General features: G+C 49.7%; 2 protein-coding genes across 9 annotated transcripts in view; both read left to right on the forward strand.

The window, feature by feature from the left end:
• LOC132450363 (sine oculis-binding protein homolog) overlaps positions 1–11,160 on the forward strand; it is a 14,117-nt gene extending 2,957 nt beyond the window's left edge. Inside the window, exons 2-5 of the mRNA XM_060042452.1 lie at positions 631–887; positions 2,748–2,843; positions 3,124–5,223; positions 8,214–11,160. Coding sequence (XP_059898435.1) covers positions 631–887; positions 2,748–2,843; positions 3,124–5,205 — 2,435 coding nt within the window. The 3' untranslated portion in view covers positions 5,206–5,223; positions 8,214–11,160. The remainder of the gene's footprint in view (positions 1–630; positions 888–2,747; positions 2,844–3,123; positions 5,224–8,213) is intronic.
• Positions 11,161–11,415: 255 nt separating this feature from the next.
• The window catches only part of LOC132449679 (rho-associated protein kinase 2-like), a 38,085-nt gene continuing 32,290 nt past the window's right edge, over positions 11,416–17,210 (forward strand). For 5 of the 8 annotated variants that reach the window (XR_009523626.1, XR_009523625.1, XR_009523627.1 and 2 more), the window contains exons 1-3: positions 11,417–12,241; positions 15,613–15,694; positions 16,386–16,486. Coding sequence is in view for 4 of the 8 variants with exons in the window: in XM_060041444.1 (XP_059897427.1) it covers positions 12,143–12,241; positions 15,613–15,694; positions 16,386–16,486 (282 nt within the window). In the remaining 4 variants the exon portion in view is untranslated. Of the gene's footprint in view, positions 12,242–15,612; positions 15,695–16,385; positions 16,487–17,210 lie in introns of all 8 variants that reach the window. The other 3 variants (XM_060041443.1, XM_060041446.1, XM_060041447.1) reach the window with 3 other exon arrangements.

Consider the following 17,210-nt stretch of genomic DNA (forward strand, 5'->3'; position numbering starts at 1 on the left):
GTGCCTTGAGATCCAGACTGATCTGTGTAGTGAGAATGTGAGGTCACGTGACCAGAATCTCCTCCAGGCAAACAAAGGATAGTCCAGAGTCCGAACAAGTGGAGTGGGTTGTTTGTTTCACGCCTTCCTGTTTAGTTGTTGAGATTTGTGACAGTGGATGAAGCCTTCAGAAGCAGATTTTAATCAGTATTTCTCTACATCTGCTGGGATGGAAACCTTAAGAAACACCTGTTCCAGGTTAAGCTGGTGATGGACAAGATGCTTAAGGTTGTATCAACTTCAGGAAAAGTTTACTAGCGCTGGAATAGTTAATTTTTGCTGTGAGACAATCACATGCCTACAGATCTCTGCTTCCAGTGACATGATTGGTCTAAACAAATTAGAAGGGTGTACTCCCTGTTCACCCAGATTAGAACTAGTCTGCTATTGAGACTAGCAGGTGGGCGACCACAGACACCTGACAGTTACACCTGTCACTAGCAGCAAGTAGCATTAGCTCGTATGGACAACACTTACGCATGCTGTGAGTTGACCCATGGCTTATGAGCCTGCATCCTAACATCATAATGAACATTAATCAGTCAACACTCAACACTAGAGAACCATACAACCAGCTCCTGAAGAGGTGAGGTGGTTTGGACGACGATGTTGACAATGATGACAATGACGATGATGACAATGACGATGCTGATCGCCATGATGTTGAGGCCTCCCCCCCCCTCTCCCCCTGTTCAGTGGAGGACGTGCAGAACGTGCAGATCGTATGTGTGTGGTGCCAGAAGGAGGGTGTGAAGCGCTACTCCCTCTGCATGGGCTCCGAGCTCAAGAGCTTCTGCAGCGAGAAGTGCTTTGCCGCCTGCCGACGGGCCTACTTCAAACGCAACAAGGTCAGCCTCCCCGTATTGATATGTGTACACGCTTTGGCTTCATCTGAATAATGCAATTGCATATTTAATCATACTCATCGATCACCAGTGAAAACTCCCATGAATCCCAGCTTATCCGATGACAGGGCTGCTCTCCGCTCCATCGGGAGGGTTATCGACGTCCCTTGGGTTCCTTATTGTTTGTTTGTGTCGACTTCTATTGATCACTTTCCGAATCGTCACCAGCCCATATTTATCATCATGCCCCCCGCCCCCCCACCACCATCCCCACACCTAGAGCGCCATCACTGCTGCTGCTTGCAGTGATTTAGTGATGCAGACAATATGGGTAAGCCTTATTATCTTATCTTAGATATGGTAGCCGTTATCCTAGCATAGCCTCGGATGTAGTAGACCCTCCCAGGAATAGTGCTTTTTTGGGGATGCAATAATTGCAATAATTATTTTGACTCTGGCGATGTTTGGCGGGTACTTCTTTATATAGCGTTACACACACTCTCACAAACACACACACACACAGCCAAACGCACACACACACACACGCACACACACACACACACACACACACACACACACACACACACACACACACACACACACACACACACACACACACACACACACACACACACACACACACACACACTCTAATGTATACTAATCTGGGGCAGTTTACTTAATAAATCCAACTCTATCAGAGTAACTAAACGTACATTAACCGATGGCGTAGGTGAAGTCATGCTGCATGAGGTCCACTTACAGGAATGCCTGAGAACACACATTCTGTTTTTATAATAGGGGCCGGATAGTGCGGGGACGGTGGGAGGAGGGAGGTCAAAGTTCCCAGAGGACACCCAGTATCGGTTTCGTCTTAATGGAGCTGGGGCCCGGTCATTAAGCGGCTCCGGGTCTGGAGCTGTGGGGAGGAGCGTCTCCGATACATGTTACCACCATTTCTCACCTTCCATTACGGCAGGAAAAGCCCCCTCTTTAGACATGCGGGGTGACAGGCCCGGGATATCGCCTTTCAGCCCAGCCTTGTTGTCCGCGACCACACTTGCTTTCATTCACACGGCAAACTGGGACAAAAGAAGGGGTTAGGTCTGGGACGAAAGGTTGTCTGTGTGTATGTGTGTGTGTGTGTGTGTGTGTGTGTGAGAAGGGGGGGGGGGGGGGGGTGGACGGCGTTCAACAAGCCTTGTAGCTCTGTTTATGGCAGGTGGGTGTGAGGGGGCTTGAGATGGAGAGCGAGGTTCCACCAGCGGCTTGTCCCTGCTTGTGTGAGAGAGTAAGGGCAGAGGGGGGGCCTGAAGTGAGGTGTCCACTTTCAGTGCATACCTTACCTGCAGCTGCCTCATGTTTCGTAACCAAACACGGCTCAATGGGCCGGGGAGAGGGGTTAGAGTGCGCTCCGATCGCCGCTCCGATCGCCTTTCACAAATCAAGAGGAATTTCCTACATTAATATCGGCAGAGTCGCACACAATATGACAATTCATCATCTATCATTATCTCCCCGGCGCAGTTGTGGAGGCCTATCTGTTTCACAACACAGTGACTTCCCTCCCCGTCCCCACCCCTTTTGTTTGTGTGTGACCTTAAATCTTCGGTTCCACCAGGTTCATGCCGTTTATAAGTTTGCCCGCCAGCCAAGTCAACTGAGGCTATTTTTGGTCCGGTTATATGAGAAGCTTAAATTTGTTTTAATGACCACAGAATGATTCCATTATGGCAATTTGATTTAAATGCAGCGAGGCTACTTCAACATAAATCAACGGTTTAATCACTCAGAATGAGTGGAAAAAAGAGTTTGCTGTGGGCGTCATTCTATGATTTATTTGTATTTCTTTCCTTCTGTCAGGCCAGAGATGAAGATGTTAACGCAGACACGTCTCCCCAGCATCCACACTCCGAAGACTCCCCGAGACTAGTGCTGAAAATGAACAGTACTGTCAGGGTAAGAACCACTTTATTGAAAATACTGTGTTTGAAGAGTCCAGGGCAAGCACAGCTTCAAACTGTGCTTTTTCATGACATGAAGATAGATAGTTGATAGCAGAAGGTACAGCAAGGGCTCTTCCCTCTTGGCTCTGTACAATATTAATGTGTACCATGTGATAATGTCAATCATACCCTATAGTACTGTATGTATACTTTTTAGACTCTCTTCTGTGTCAATACTCAAATAAATTCAAGGTAGTTATGGTAACGGCTTTGTTTTCCCCTCTCGACCCTAGCCTCCGCAGTCTCTCTCCCCCGCGTCGCAGGTCTGCGATTGGTGCAAGCACGTCCGCCACACCAAGGAGTACCTGGACTTTGGCTCCGGAGAGGAGAGGCTCCAGTTCTGCAGCACCAAGTGTCTGAACCAGTACAAGATGGATGTCTTCTACCGGGAGGCCCGTGCGGCCCTTACCAGCACCCCTTCCTCCAGCTCCAGCCCGGGCCGGAGCGGCCAAGAGGGGCGGTCCGACAGCGGGCCCAAACTGCTCACACCCGAGTCCTGGAGCAGCGGCGGCGGCGGTGGCGGCGGTGGCGGCGGCGGCCATGGTGGTGTGGGAGACATCCGCCACAGAACCCGGTCGCCTAAAGGCCACATGCCTAGCCACGCCTCGGCGGCGTCCAGCTCCGTGTCGCCCTCCGAGGCGTCCTCCTCCTCCTCCTCCAAGGGGCCTGCCTCGGGGCTGAGGCTCCTGGAAAGGCCCATGTCCCACCCCCTCCCGGCCCCCCCTCAGACCGCCGAGGGGATGCCTCATCGACCTCCCCATCCTCACCCTCACCCTAACTCTCACCCTCACCCTCACCAGCGCTCAGTTCTGGACCACCCTCCGATGCCCCCCATGCCGATGCCCTTCATCAGACCGCCGCTCCACGCTCAGGGCCTGAAAAGCCCCCTCTCCCACCACCCCAGACACCCGGGCCCCCCGTCCAGCCCTATCCATCGAGCCCCCCACTCCCCCCACCCTCACATGCAGCCCCCCCCGGCAGCCCCCGTCAACCCCCCCGGACTGATGCATCCTTTCCTAGGGGCCTACTTCCCCGGCCTGCACTCCCCGCCCATCAACATGATGCCCCGAGGACCCGTGCCCATGCACCCCATGATGAACTTTGGTATTCCCTCCTTCAGCCCTCTCCTGCCTCACCCCATGGTGCTGGTGCCTTACCCCGTCATAGTCCCGCTCCCTGTCCCCATCCCCATCCCCATCCCCTTCCCCTTCCCTGTCCCCTGCCCGGCCCAGGCCCCCACTGTGGAGAAGCCCAGCCACGGCGGGGTGATCCAGCCCGTGCCAGAGGACAGGAGCAGGAGCAGGGCCGCCAGACAGCCCTGCCCCCCCGGTTCTCCCAGCGACGCTCGGCAGCAAGCCCCCAGCACCTTGGGGCCAACACCCATGCACGGGGTCCCCTCCGCGCACAGGGACCCCAACACGAGGGGTACGGATTGGGTCAAATCCGAGCGACCCTTCCCTTCCCCGATATCCACGCCCCACAGCCAGTTGTCCTCGCCCTGTCGACGAAACAACGATTCCCCTTCCTCAGCCCCGGGACTAGAGGGCCTGATTGACTGTAAGTCGGACCAGCAGCAGAACCAGCAGCAGCAGCAGCAGCAGCAGCAGCCAGAGCGTCAGGTCATCCAGAGAGTGCTTCAAAATACCCAGGTGAAACTGGAGCCCAGCACCAATGGAGCGGTGGACTTCTCTGGGCCAGGGGAGTCGGAGACTGGGCAGGGTACCAGACCAGGGCTCCATGACATCATCAGACCAGCTCCTCTTGTAAAGCACTCCTCTGCAGAGGACATTTCCTATCACCATCACAACACCGACGCCCCTCCCTCACACACCGCACCCAGCTCCAGAGGGAGCAGCCCTCCCTATGACTCCGCCTCCTTTGGCCTGACGACTCCGGACCACGGCCCAAACAGGGCGTCCCCGGCGTCCCCCGAACCCCCGTCTCCTCCAGGCCCTGAGCCCGTCCCGGCCCAGACACAAGCTCCGCCCACACAAGTGGCGCTCGGCGAGTTGGAGGCCATCAAAGAAAACAACTACTCTGCGGTGGGCGCCATCAGGGCGGACCGCCCAGCCGGCCAATCAGACGAGCCCGTGGCCGTGGTGGGGGAAGCGGGAGAGGACCCCCACGTCCCCGATGAGGACCATGCGTACGCTCTGCCGACGGCGCCAAAGACAGGGGGGGCCGCCACCCCTCTGCTGCTGCCCAAGCTGAGGGACAAGGGGGCGCTGCGTGGCGCCCCGACACTGGCCGCCGCGGCCGACACAGAGCCGGCGTTGAAGAGACGCTGCCTGCGAATCCGGGATCAGAATAAGTAGAGGGCTGAGGTGAGACAGGTGAGGTGCGACACGGGTGGGCCTATGCATTGACCTGTGCCGGGGAACCACAAACAGGGGTAGCTCATAGCGTTACTGACGGCTCATGGCCATCTATGCTAGGCAATAACATTAAAAAGAAAGATTCCTTGTTGTAATTGCTGGGGTTCAGACATATTGAAATGGTATGCATTCTATTATAAGCTACAGCTGTTTGTACAGTGCTATTTGTACCGTGCTATCATACCAATTTAAGGGTCCATTGCTTGCTGAAGTCAAAGGAAAGGACCATTGTGTCTTTCTTTCTTCTTCTATTCCTCACATAGTCGCAAGCGGACACACCGGATGACACCATAGTGTTTGCTAAAGGGCTTTGGGCTACAATGGAGGGATTTGTTGTCACAGGACCATATCGGATACTGTCGCAATTAGCACCAGGCTTTGGTAGACAGGGTACTGAGATGACAATCAATGGCTTATCTTAGATTTCTGGCTGTCATTGTGTTGTCCTGTGCTACCTAGTGCTCCGAGCAGGTAGAAGTGAAACCAACAATTATTTTTACATCCCATCTGATCTAGACCAAATTTGATCTTGGCCACATGCACACACCACAAACACACACACACACACACACACACACACACACACACACACACACACACACACACACACACACACACACACACACACACTCTCTCTCTCAAAGAGACCTCAGACACACATCCTCAGACGTAGGTTGAGCAGAACCACACGTCTCACAATATGCATACGGCCACCAAACAGCGTGGCGCCAAAGGGAGAGAGAAGCCTGGTAAGCTGGCAGTCCTGGGGGCTCTAGAGTTACAGGCAGGGGAAGGCGGTGGAGGGCACAGACAGCCACAGTCACTTTGATAGGGGATCATCTCACAGGGGCCTGAAAGTCACAATGCTTTGTTTGCATGGCAGACTGCATCATTGGTTCCGTTTGGCCTGCACACTTGAGAGAGAGAGAGAGAGAGAGAGAGAGAGAGAGAGAGAGAGAGAGAGAGAGAGAGAGAGAGAGAGAGGGAAAGAGAAAGTGAGAGGGAGTGAGAGAGGGAGAGAGAGTATAGGAGAGAGTTACAGAGAAAGCAGTTGTGTGAACTCCCACCTAAACGCGTAGACATGGTCAATGTTGAACCGGCACTGGCGGCCTTCGCTTTGTTTGACTAGAACTTGCCATGCAAGACATCCCCCATGTCTGTGTGGTTGCCGTGGAGACCGAGGTGATGGTAAAGCAGACTGTAAGGCGCTGTGAATATGAGAGGCAGCCCCGGCCCGGGCGGCAGAGCTCTGGGGCTTCATTAGAGAACACAGCGGGGACTCCGGTTACACGCGTTACAATGACATGCTATTCTGGACGGGCCTCACTGCCATGTATGAGTTTAGGACTTTCCTCTGCGCCCCGCCGCGCTCCGCTCTCGTCCCCTTTCTCCTCACTCACCACCACCGCTGTGTCGTGCCAACCAGACACGGTCGTTAGGGCAGAGCAGACTGCAGCCTCCCTGACTCTTGACCAATCAAAGGGCCCGCTTTAGTTTTCACTTCTCTCCTACTCGCTGGTCCAAATGAGTCTAACATCACCCACAGTTTCGTTGGCCCACTGGTATTTTGGCCATTGCAAGGTTCTGTTTCCATCGGACTGCGTGTGCTGGGATTAAACCAGTGATATTACCTGAAGAGGATTGGATTTCCCCACTGTCCTGCCTTCCTGATTTTCTACGAACTAGACCTTCAAGAGCCAGCGGGTCTTGTTACCACTGGCTGTATTTGAAAATGATGACTGTTGATAGAAAGGGAGAGCCCACATAACCTGTCACCTGATCCGCCTGACCGCGGCTCGGCCAAGATCTTAACTCGCCAGCAATTTAGACTTTTACCGTTAAAATAAGAAAAGGACGAGGGGTGGAAAAAGAGCTCTCCACCATACGCAGTGTCATTCTGTTGTGGTTGCCTTAGTAACCAATAGGCCTACATATGAAGTAACAGTGTTCGGCCGATGTCGTGGAGCCAGATTTACATTGTCTGTAACGCGAGCCCCCGACAAGGTTGAGCAGCTTCGGTTGAGCTCGGGGCTGGGCGCCGCTGTCCCCTTCTTTTGCCCCTCTTGCTAAACTGTCCGTTGGATTTAATAAAAAAAAATACAATGAACGAAATCTCCCACTTTGACAGAGTCAACAGCCAACTGCAGGATTTCACCTCAGGAAATAGCCTGTTCTATTTCTACTCTTTTTTCCTCTCTTTCTCCCCGGCTCAGCTTTCCCTGCCTTTATTTGGGATATTTTATAGCCTCATGTAACAGGATCCCACCACATGGGTATTCACTGAGCGTTTGAAAAATAAAACGCGATGGGACAGAGGGACTACAGAACCCTGGCTAGACCCTTCTGGGTTTTTTGCGAGTGTGTGTATGTGTGTGTGTGTGTGTGTGTGTGTGTGTGTGTGTGTGTGCGTGCGTGCGGGATTGTTTGCGCACGCCTTTCAGCGTGTCTGTTTACATTTAATATGAATGTTTGAATCAAAGTCTCTCTTTTTGGTACGGATGTGTGTGTGAGAGTGATAGAGAGAGGGAGAGGGAGAGGGAGAGGGAGTAAGGGGGAGAAAGAGAGAGCCAGATGTTCTTGGTTTGATTGTGCCCTATGCAACAGTTATGGGAGTGTTGACGTGCCTAAAAGCCTCCGTCTCACTGTTTATGCAGAATGGGCAGATTAGGGCCGGGGTGGACAGAGCGCGAGGGGGCCTGACACACGATACAGCAGAGATGGAAATTCTACAGGCTGGTCCGGGATCAATGACATCTCAACCCCCCTCCTCCCCATCCTCTCTCTCTCTCGCCCTCTCCCTCTCTATCTCTCTCCCTCTCTCTCTCTCTCTCTCCCCCCTCCCTCCCTCTCTCTCTCACTCTCTCTCTCTCTCTCTCTCCCCTCCCTCCCTCTCTCTCTCACTCTCTCTCTCACTCTCTCTCTCTCTCACTCTCTCTCTCTCTCTCCAGTCTAATGAACAGACTCCCTGTGTTCAACACTGTACCGCGGTGCCGGAGCCAGAGACGTGTTTGCTGCTTGTGGACAACATCAGGGGGCCGGCGGCTGTAGCGCCACCCCCCGGCCCCCCGGCCCTCCAGCCCTGCAGCCCGGCCGCCCCAGCATGGTGCCAACATCAACAGAAAAAAACCCAGGAAGCCCCGCTTTATCGCCAATCTCCAAGCCCGCCAAGCCCCCCAAGTCGAGGCAAAGGGGCAGACCTGGAACAGGAGAGAGAGACAGGGCGAGCGACAGAGAGAGAGAGAACACGGGCATCGCCGTTCCAGCTTGTCTCGGACCAAAGAATAGATATTGACGGGGGGGGGGGGGGGCAGTGTGTGTCGTTCAGACAGTGTGTGATTGGGTGCAGGATCCCCCCCCCCTTCCCTACCCCCACCCCACCACCCCCCCTACCCAATGATGTGACCGTATGCCCTCAAGTGTGTCAGTGTGTGTGTGTGTGCGTGCGTGTGTGTGCGTGCATGTGTGTGCGTGCGTGTGTGTGTGCAGCGTGTGTGTGTGCAGCGGCCAGCCAGATGCGTTCCCCACGCGTTCCTCCTCGGTGCGACGGCAGACAGGACTGGGACCAGCCTTGTGTGGTCTCCTCAGACGGAGGAGCCCGAACACGATCTCTTTCCAGGGGAAACGGTTTGTTTTTCCCCGGCCCTCGCTCGCACAAAGAGACACATTGTTCCTCCCGCCATATCCCACGCTGACTCCCCTCTCCAGGGCTTGGGTTACCTGGCCGACGGGCGCTCAGACTTCAGGAGCTTTTCTCTCCCCTTTTTTGTTTTCGTTTTTTGACCCAAAGCCAGGAATATCTCTGCCCACCGATGATCCCCCCCCCCCCTCCCCTTTTCTCCTGCCTCTCCCCTCCACCTCCCTCGTCTCCCCATCCTCCCCCAGCCCTACCATCTCGGACAGTCAAATTAAATAAGGGCAAATGATGTGACACACACACAGACATACACACACACACATCGAGGGTCCATCCTTTCACCTGTGCTGGGAGGCAGGGGAGATGTGGAGGCTGCAGTACCTCAGGGCGGTGCCCAGGCTGGTCTGAGACAGAGAGGGGGGAGGAGGGGGGAGGACGAGAGGGCCGTAGAGGCGGAGGACTGTGTTCTCAGAGAGATGCTCCTGCCCCTTTTCTGACACAACCACATGTCAAAGGATATCGACGGGCTGTGAGAACAGGTTTTCCAACCCCAAACAGTGTAAAGATGGACTGAGACCACTGGGTGGACTCAGACTAGAGAGTAGCCCCTTATACCAGTGTATGTGTGGCGTAACGAGACATCCTCAGAATGACTCAGATCAGCCAAAAACAGAGTTGAAGCCAAGAATTTACATTTAGATGAGGACGTTTATAAATCGTTCATTGCTCTCGTTCAAGTGAAATTCACAAAGACCAACTCTGATTCTCGGTTTGTTGCGTTTGTGTCATAGGCTCAAATTAGGATTTTGGAAAACAGGCTGGTCATGTTACCGAACGCGGTATTATTTTCAAACGTCAAATGGCTGCCATATGCAGTGAGCAGTATTACTGATCTCCTTGGTGGGAACATCTCATGAGAATTTATTTAGAGTACATTTACCCATTTTATGATTTCTGTTAATTTGTTGTTGTGGTTTTGTCAATCATTACACAGATAATACTTTGACGCTATATTAACTTATGAATGGCATCTGTTGATATTTTAAACCGCCTTGACTCGTTTGTTTCGATATTGTTTTTGTAACATTTTTTGTTGTTGCTTTTTCAGTTGATGATTGTATTGTGCTGGTGCCTAAGCTTTTATCTTCTGTTGCCTACATGTTTGCTGTTTACCGTGTATCCACTAGGAGGCAGTGTTTGCCTTTAGAAATGTGCACCTTCCTACTTTCATCGTGTAGGTGCAATAGACTAGGCAACACTGCATTCAGTGCCAACTATTTGATTCGTACACCAATAAGATTGTGTAGGCCTACCAGCCCTTTTCACTCACCATAAGTGCATACTTGCTGCAATGTGTTATATTCATAATACCATATTTTGTGTTGACCAGTGCCTGATATAATATTAGCTGAATACAAAGTCAATGGGTTAAACTGTAAGATATATATAGGAAGCCTCTGTTTAATTATTTAGTACATCCCTTAGGCCTACACCTCGGAAGAGTTATCAGTGTGACCTCTATGCCTTCGTCGTAGAATAACGCCTAATTTGTCCTATATCTGCCATTGCAGAAACAGCATTCCAAAACAAATGCCAATTGTCTTTCTCTCTTTCTTTCACTCTCCATCTATTTTCTGAGTGAGTGAGTGAGTGAGTGAGTGAGTGAGTGAGTGAGTGAGTGAGTGAGTGAGTGAGTGAGTGAGTGAGTGTGTGTGTGTGTGTGTGTGTGTGTGTGTGTTTGTGTCTTTTCCATTTGCACAACCATGCCCAATCTTCCACCGGACATGATGTAAAAAATAGGTCCCGCTGTGACGGTGCTGTGTCATCAGACTGGGCAGTGGACAGTGTCAACAACCTGTGTGACTAATGATAACGTCACTCCTTGCAAACAGCTGTTATTTCCCTCTGTCTTGGTCTTTAAACTTTTCAACACTAGGTCAGGACGAAATTTGATACCGTTTGCAAATGTCATTATTGTAACCTTTATTGACGCAATGGCTTCCCATATGCCACGTTTAGGCTATATTAAATGTTTTGACAATATAGGCCTACCTGCTGCCAGAAAATTAGACGCTGTTGTCATACTTTGGCCTATACTCTGTGTTCAACTCTTTGTGTGGAAAAAAAGTGATTCAAATCATATTTAATCACTGGATTTGTCTTCAATTACATTTTCTTTTGTTGACACATTATGTGATCAGGCGATGGGGTGGAATACGGAACATGTGTGAAAATAAATAAAAAATATTCTAAGAGCAGAACATTACTTTATATGTTATTATTTGGGTTGACAAAGGAACTTCTACCATTTATATCTACTATCTCACAACATGCGGGCCTTAATTGCAATAAGATATCAATTACCACGTGGCACCCTATAAACGTGCGCACAGAAGATAAAACGGGACAGATATGTTCTCACTTTGAGATGACGCTGGGAAAGCTCACGACACGAATGGCTCCGTCATGAGTCATGACTCCGTTTAAAACCGTCCCGCTTGTACTCATATAATAAATCAAAGTGACTTCTGATGTTCGCTACACATAAGCACGGCTGTCATTGGCTCCGGGGCAGTAATAATAATCTATGTTTAGACCTTGATCACATCGCGGCCAGCAAGTGCGACCTGTCAGCATTCCGCAGATACTGAGAGTCGCTCGGGTCTGACGGTAAGAGAGATCAGGGAGATAAGAGGAGGAATTCCTGCTGTTCCAGCCTCCCTCCAGCGGGGGCTTGTGGGTAGAGGAGGCTTGTTGTGTGGGGTAGTATCGGGGGACAAGGTGGTTACCAGACCCAGCGCGATAATAGCGAATTATATGGCGAGAATAATAGATAATTGTTTCGAAAGACTCATCGAAATCAAACCATTCCCTCTGGAGTTTGACTTAGTTTAGGTTGAGTTTACAACACGGTGTTTTACCGTCGCTATTACAGGTTTAAAACCTTACCGCCGGAAGAGCCGCGCTGTGGCGCACCTGAACGAGCTGTGGTACTCGCGCGCTGGTCCGCGTGCTCGACCCGCTCCCTTTAACTCTCGTACAACTTCTGTTAGCGCAGCAAAGAAAAGCAGACCTCAGGAAATCCTCGTTTCAATCATTAACCAGATAGTCCAGACACAACGCTCTCTACGCAGCTGTCTACAGAGGGACATGTTCTCTCTGAGACCGCTAGACTGGTAGGAGCTCTCGTCACCACTACAGGTGCCTTCCTTCTCCCCCGAGTCGAAGGAGACACTGCCCTGCATGATGTTTGGAGCAGAGAGGAGGCTGGAGAACCGGCTGAAGAAGCTGGAGGCCATGATGAGGGACCCCAAGTCGGTACTCAATCTGGAGACCATGTTGGTAAGTTTGGAACAACACATTGCTCTCTGCGGGAGGCTTTGTCTCACCGAGAGTATCTATTGAATGTTGGCGTTTCTAAGACAATGGAGTTAAATTGTGTGCTCTGAATCTTTACCTGTGGCTCAGGAGGTAGAGTGGGTTGGCTGGTAACCGGGAGGTTGCTAGTTCGATCCCCGTCTTCTCCTAGCTGGCCCTGAGCCAAACGCCTCACCCTGACTGCTCCTGACGAGCTGTCTGTCCCCTTGCATGATTGAAACCGCCGACGGCGTGTGAATGCGTGCGTGAATGTCAGACCGAACCCAAATAAATTGACAGGTAGCTAGCTGAATACTTTAGCGTTGTTGCATTGCAATGAATGACGGGCTCACGTTACTTCACGCTATTGATGGTTAGGCTGGGACCACCCGGCAGGTGCGCTCTCCCTGCCAGCCCCCCTGCAACCCCCCCCTGCAGGTGGGCTCTCCCTGCCATCCCCCCTGCACTTTATGACAAGAACTATTTCAGCACCAAACAAACCACCATGATGAACTGAGATGCAGTCACTTTTTGCTCCTTATCTGCCACACAATCTCAGGACAGACGTGTCCGGGGTCTCTACATCATGTAGATTGTTGCCACACAGGACATATATGATGTAGGATACGCACTTGAGGACTCACAGTCACTTCCCCACCACTGTAATTAGGGCCTACCACTTGTGAAGTACGCTGTTCTACCACAATCCAATAATACTGTTTGTGAAAACACTATCTAGACTGGTAAAACATGATTTTCTGGAGGAAAAAGTGTTTTGCTAATCCTATTCATTCATTCTCAACACCCCCCCCCCCCCCCCCCCTTCGTATAATGATATATCTTCCAGTTTGTGTTAAGTAATACACTATCACCCTTAAAGGGATTTCCCCAACAAAGGGCTGTATTCAATATCGTATATTCTTTGACTATAGTTTGACTATTGATCTAGCAGCAAAGCTTACTCACACCACACAACAATACACATATCTAATAGCCTTTCCATTACTAGAGTAAGTATAATTCGTATGAGTACAGTCCTTTCAGCGAAGTAATGTTTCAGATTAATGACAAATTATGAGCCATGCAAAACAGGGCTAACATTGCTAGTGTTGAAGATTTTATTTAGCAGTGGCAGGTTAGAACTAGCAAAGAAGAAAGATTACACTTTTACTAAAGCACCTTTAGTAATGGAACAAGGAAGTGGTTACTTATTTCACAAGTGGGTATAACGTATTGAATGATTTGATCTGTTCATGATTACTGCTTACAAGTAAAATAAGTGTACTGTTTCCAAATGGCTATTATGGGGTTAATGATCCAAAAATAAATAATCCCTTCAGGCCTTGTTACATGTGGTGAGATGTTTTGTGACTATTACAATAAAATAATTCCCCCAATAAGGAGTCCCAATCCCATGGAACATATCATAAGGGTCAAACAGAAAACGTAGTTTTATTCAAAGTTTCAGGAAAATTATGTGAAGTTTGACTCCTTTTCTTGTCCACACAGTAGAAGCATGAGACCAGATGATGCTGTTGTTGTGTAGAGCCCAGCAGGAGGTGGACGTGGGCCTCTCCCCAGTCATTAGTAGAGCGATGACTGTAGGCCGCTCTGCTTCCTCCAGGAAGCTGACCTCACATCCAGGAATTGACGCTTGAGATAAAACGTAGCACAACACACCAGCTTCCTGACGATTCACGTATATATATGGATGTATGAGGATGTGGTTCAGACGCAAACCGATCCAGCTGGAATACAGGATAGGCCTGGTCACAATGCCTAGTGAACACTGCGTGTGTTTTTGCTCAGAAAGGAATATCGAGTTTGAGATGAGAGGGAGACATATTCGTAGTCTTAGCTTAACTTAGTATAACAAAATGAAACACAAGCATCATACTTTTCTATCTAAAAGTTTAGTTTAGCACACTCGACAATTCCACATTAAATGGGATGATTATCTCGGAAATCTTGACTATATATATTTCTTAAATTGGTAATCTGGTGTTTTAAACATTGAACTTTCTTTGGTCCATATGTCAAACACTGAGCGCCTCGAGCGGACAAGCATATTGTTATGTATTGTAATTGAGCGAATAAGAAAATGGATATGAGGACTTCATGCATCTCAGAAACAACAGGGTGTGTTCCACAAGCCTGACGTAACAAGGTTATTTCTGCTCATGAGCCTATAGAGCAAAATACGCCAGCACATTTGGTAGTATAATCATTCATGTAGGTATTTGCCTATACACAACCAAATATGATTTTTTTACACATACACACTGACAGGGAGAATGTAAATTGACCTCCCTCCCCGGCACCCCCCCGGATCTCCCAGAATGCTTGCTAAAGTCTGAGCCCTGTTAGGTGAGTCCCACAATAGCCCCCCGGGGCTGGGGTGAGTTTCCATCCGGCTGCATGGCCACATCTCTCCCCACTCTCTATTTAAAGGCTCAGATTTGTTCCACAAGGCCAGGGCACCCAGTTGACCAAAAGTGACCCGTGTATTTTTTTAACAAGCGCGGTCACACACATACTGCACCGTCGCATCATCACTGATTTGGACTGGGCGGCCATTTTGGTTGGGGGCTTACGCTCTACATCACGGCTAGCAATGCCTGGTGTGCTCTGTATTGGTTTGGGCTTACAATGGTTTGGTGTGGTAGGGGCTCTGTATTGGTTTGGGCGTACAATGGTTTGATGTGTGGGTGCTCTGAAAACTTTTTATGGCCAGCAGATACGGAAGAGATTCATTATAACTTAAACCTGATGTAATTAAGTCTTGTATGTTCCAATTTCTCCAAATCCCATTTGGAAACTAGAAATAATGGTGCCTGATCTCATCTGAATAAAGTCTTTACCCTGGATAGAATAATCTTCTAATGGTGCTACTCTGGCTCAACTAGGGTATGGGTCTGCTTAGCTCAGGAGGTAGAGCAGTTGTCTTGTAACCGAAAGGTTGCTAGTACAATCCCCAGCTCCTCTTAGCAGAGTGTCCCTGATGTCTCCCTGAGCAAGGCACCTAACCCTAACTGCTCCTGAAGAGCTGGCGGTCGCTTTGCATGGTTGACTCTGCCGTCGGTGTGTCAATGTGTGTATTAACCGATGTAAGTCGCTTTGGATAAAAGCGTCTGCCAAGTGCCCTAATTGTAATTGTTTGGTGAGCCCAAATGTAAAGCTATACGATGTATGAGGAAGTGAAAGCGCATCTTTCACAACTCCTGTAAAACTTAAGAGTACTTTAAATTTGAATGATGCAACCATCCACTTGGAGAACATATTTAAACACTCGTGACAATGTTACTTTTAACTGTCAAATCACAAGCTTGTAATTTTCCCATTTTTCTGTCCCACAGGATTCCATGAATGCATTGGCCCGTGATTTGGACTACCCTGCCCTCAGGAAAAACAAAAACATAGATGCATTCCTGAACAGATGTAAGGCACTGTCTTGTCTCGTGTGATTTATCTGCATGGAGAGGGACACTTAAGCTACTTCAGTCTACTGAAGTAACTGATTACTTGCATCAATTATAGCAAGATTGTACACCTGGGCCAGGACAGTCTGTAGTCTGCGCTGGAGTTGTGTGAGGTGTTTCCGGAATGGTCACTGCCTGTGCAGTGAATAAATGTCATTAAGGTGGTCAATACATAAACAGGTATTTTTATTTGAGGTGAGGTGTATTCAATGAAGTTAAGCCACCCCACTATTTAGCCCAAAACATTGCCCAGGGTTTATATGTGTAGGCATTGGTGATACTGCATGTTTTGGCTACTGTCACTTCTCCTCCTTAGTAATGACCTAGTCCTGTACCTGAGGTGAACTCAAAATATCACTAGTTTATTGTTCTACTACCTCTGCTCATACTTTAACTTATTAAACATGACCCTGCAAGAGGGAGGGTGGGGAGGAAGGAGAGGTAGACCCCGTCCTGCAGGGGAGGGAGGGAGTGGTAGACCCCGTCCTGCCCTTCCCTGCAAAAGGGGAGGGAGGGAGTGGTAGACCCCCTCCTCCCCTCCCTCCCTCCCTCCCTGCAATGCTCAAGGGGAGCCAGCTATAGCCGCCGACCTCTGGGCTTTGACCCCAACGCTGACCTCTGTCACGTCCCCTCTCGTGTCTCCGCCGCAGACGAGAAGGCGGTGGGCCAGCTGCGGGAGCTCCAGGTGAAGCTGGAGGACTTCGACCGGGTCAAGCTGATCGGCCGAGGAGCCTACGGTGAAGTGCAACTGGTGAGGAGCTGTCCAACGTTGGCCACTGCCACCAACGCCTCCTCTCACTGTAGGCCTCTGCCAACGCTCAGGAAGTCAATGCACACTCAATCCCACTTTTTCAAAATAAGTGAATTAGAAGAAATTCAAAGGTTAATAAATGCTAAAACACAATTTTCTAAATAAGTTACTTTGAAGTAAGTCAAAAGTCAATGCACACTAAAACACTCTTCAAATTAAGTGAGTTAGAAGTAAGTCAAAGGTCAAACAAGAAATAATGGTGCCTGATCACCTTCGACTACAGTCTTTACCCTGGCTAGAATAATCTTCTCATTGTGCTACTCCGGCTCAACTAGGGTTTGGCAAGCCCAAATGAAAGCTATACGATGTATGAGGAAATGAAAGCGCATGTTTCACAACTCCTGTAAAACTCAACCACACTTTTCCAAAGAAGTGACTTGGAAATAATTCACTTATTTGAATAAGTGATCAGACGCTTTTATTCAAAGGGACTTGGGGATTTCTATATATGCATACGTCTTTTAGATGCATGTGATAAAGGAGTAAACAGGCATTTGGCTTCTTGCTCATTGGCAAGCCTTTGGAAGGACTGTAGCTTCCCAATGAGCAGAGAGCGTGTATACACTATGTACAAAGAACAAACATTTTCAAGTTATGCCCCTTTGCCACGCGGTACATTCATATGATTGTGCGATGCAGTTTCTCATCCCGGGGAGCGCCTGTG

Source organism: Gadus macrocephalus, chromosome 21, assembly GCF_031168955.1.
Source record: "Gadus macrocephalus chromosome 21, ASM3116895v1".
Classification (NCBI taxonomy): domain Eukaryota; kingdom Metazoa; phylum Chordata; class Actinopteri; order Gadiformes; family Gadidae; genus Gadus; species Gadus macrocephalus.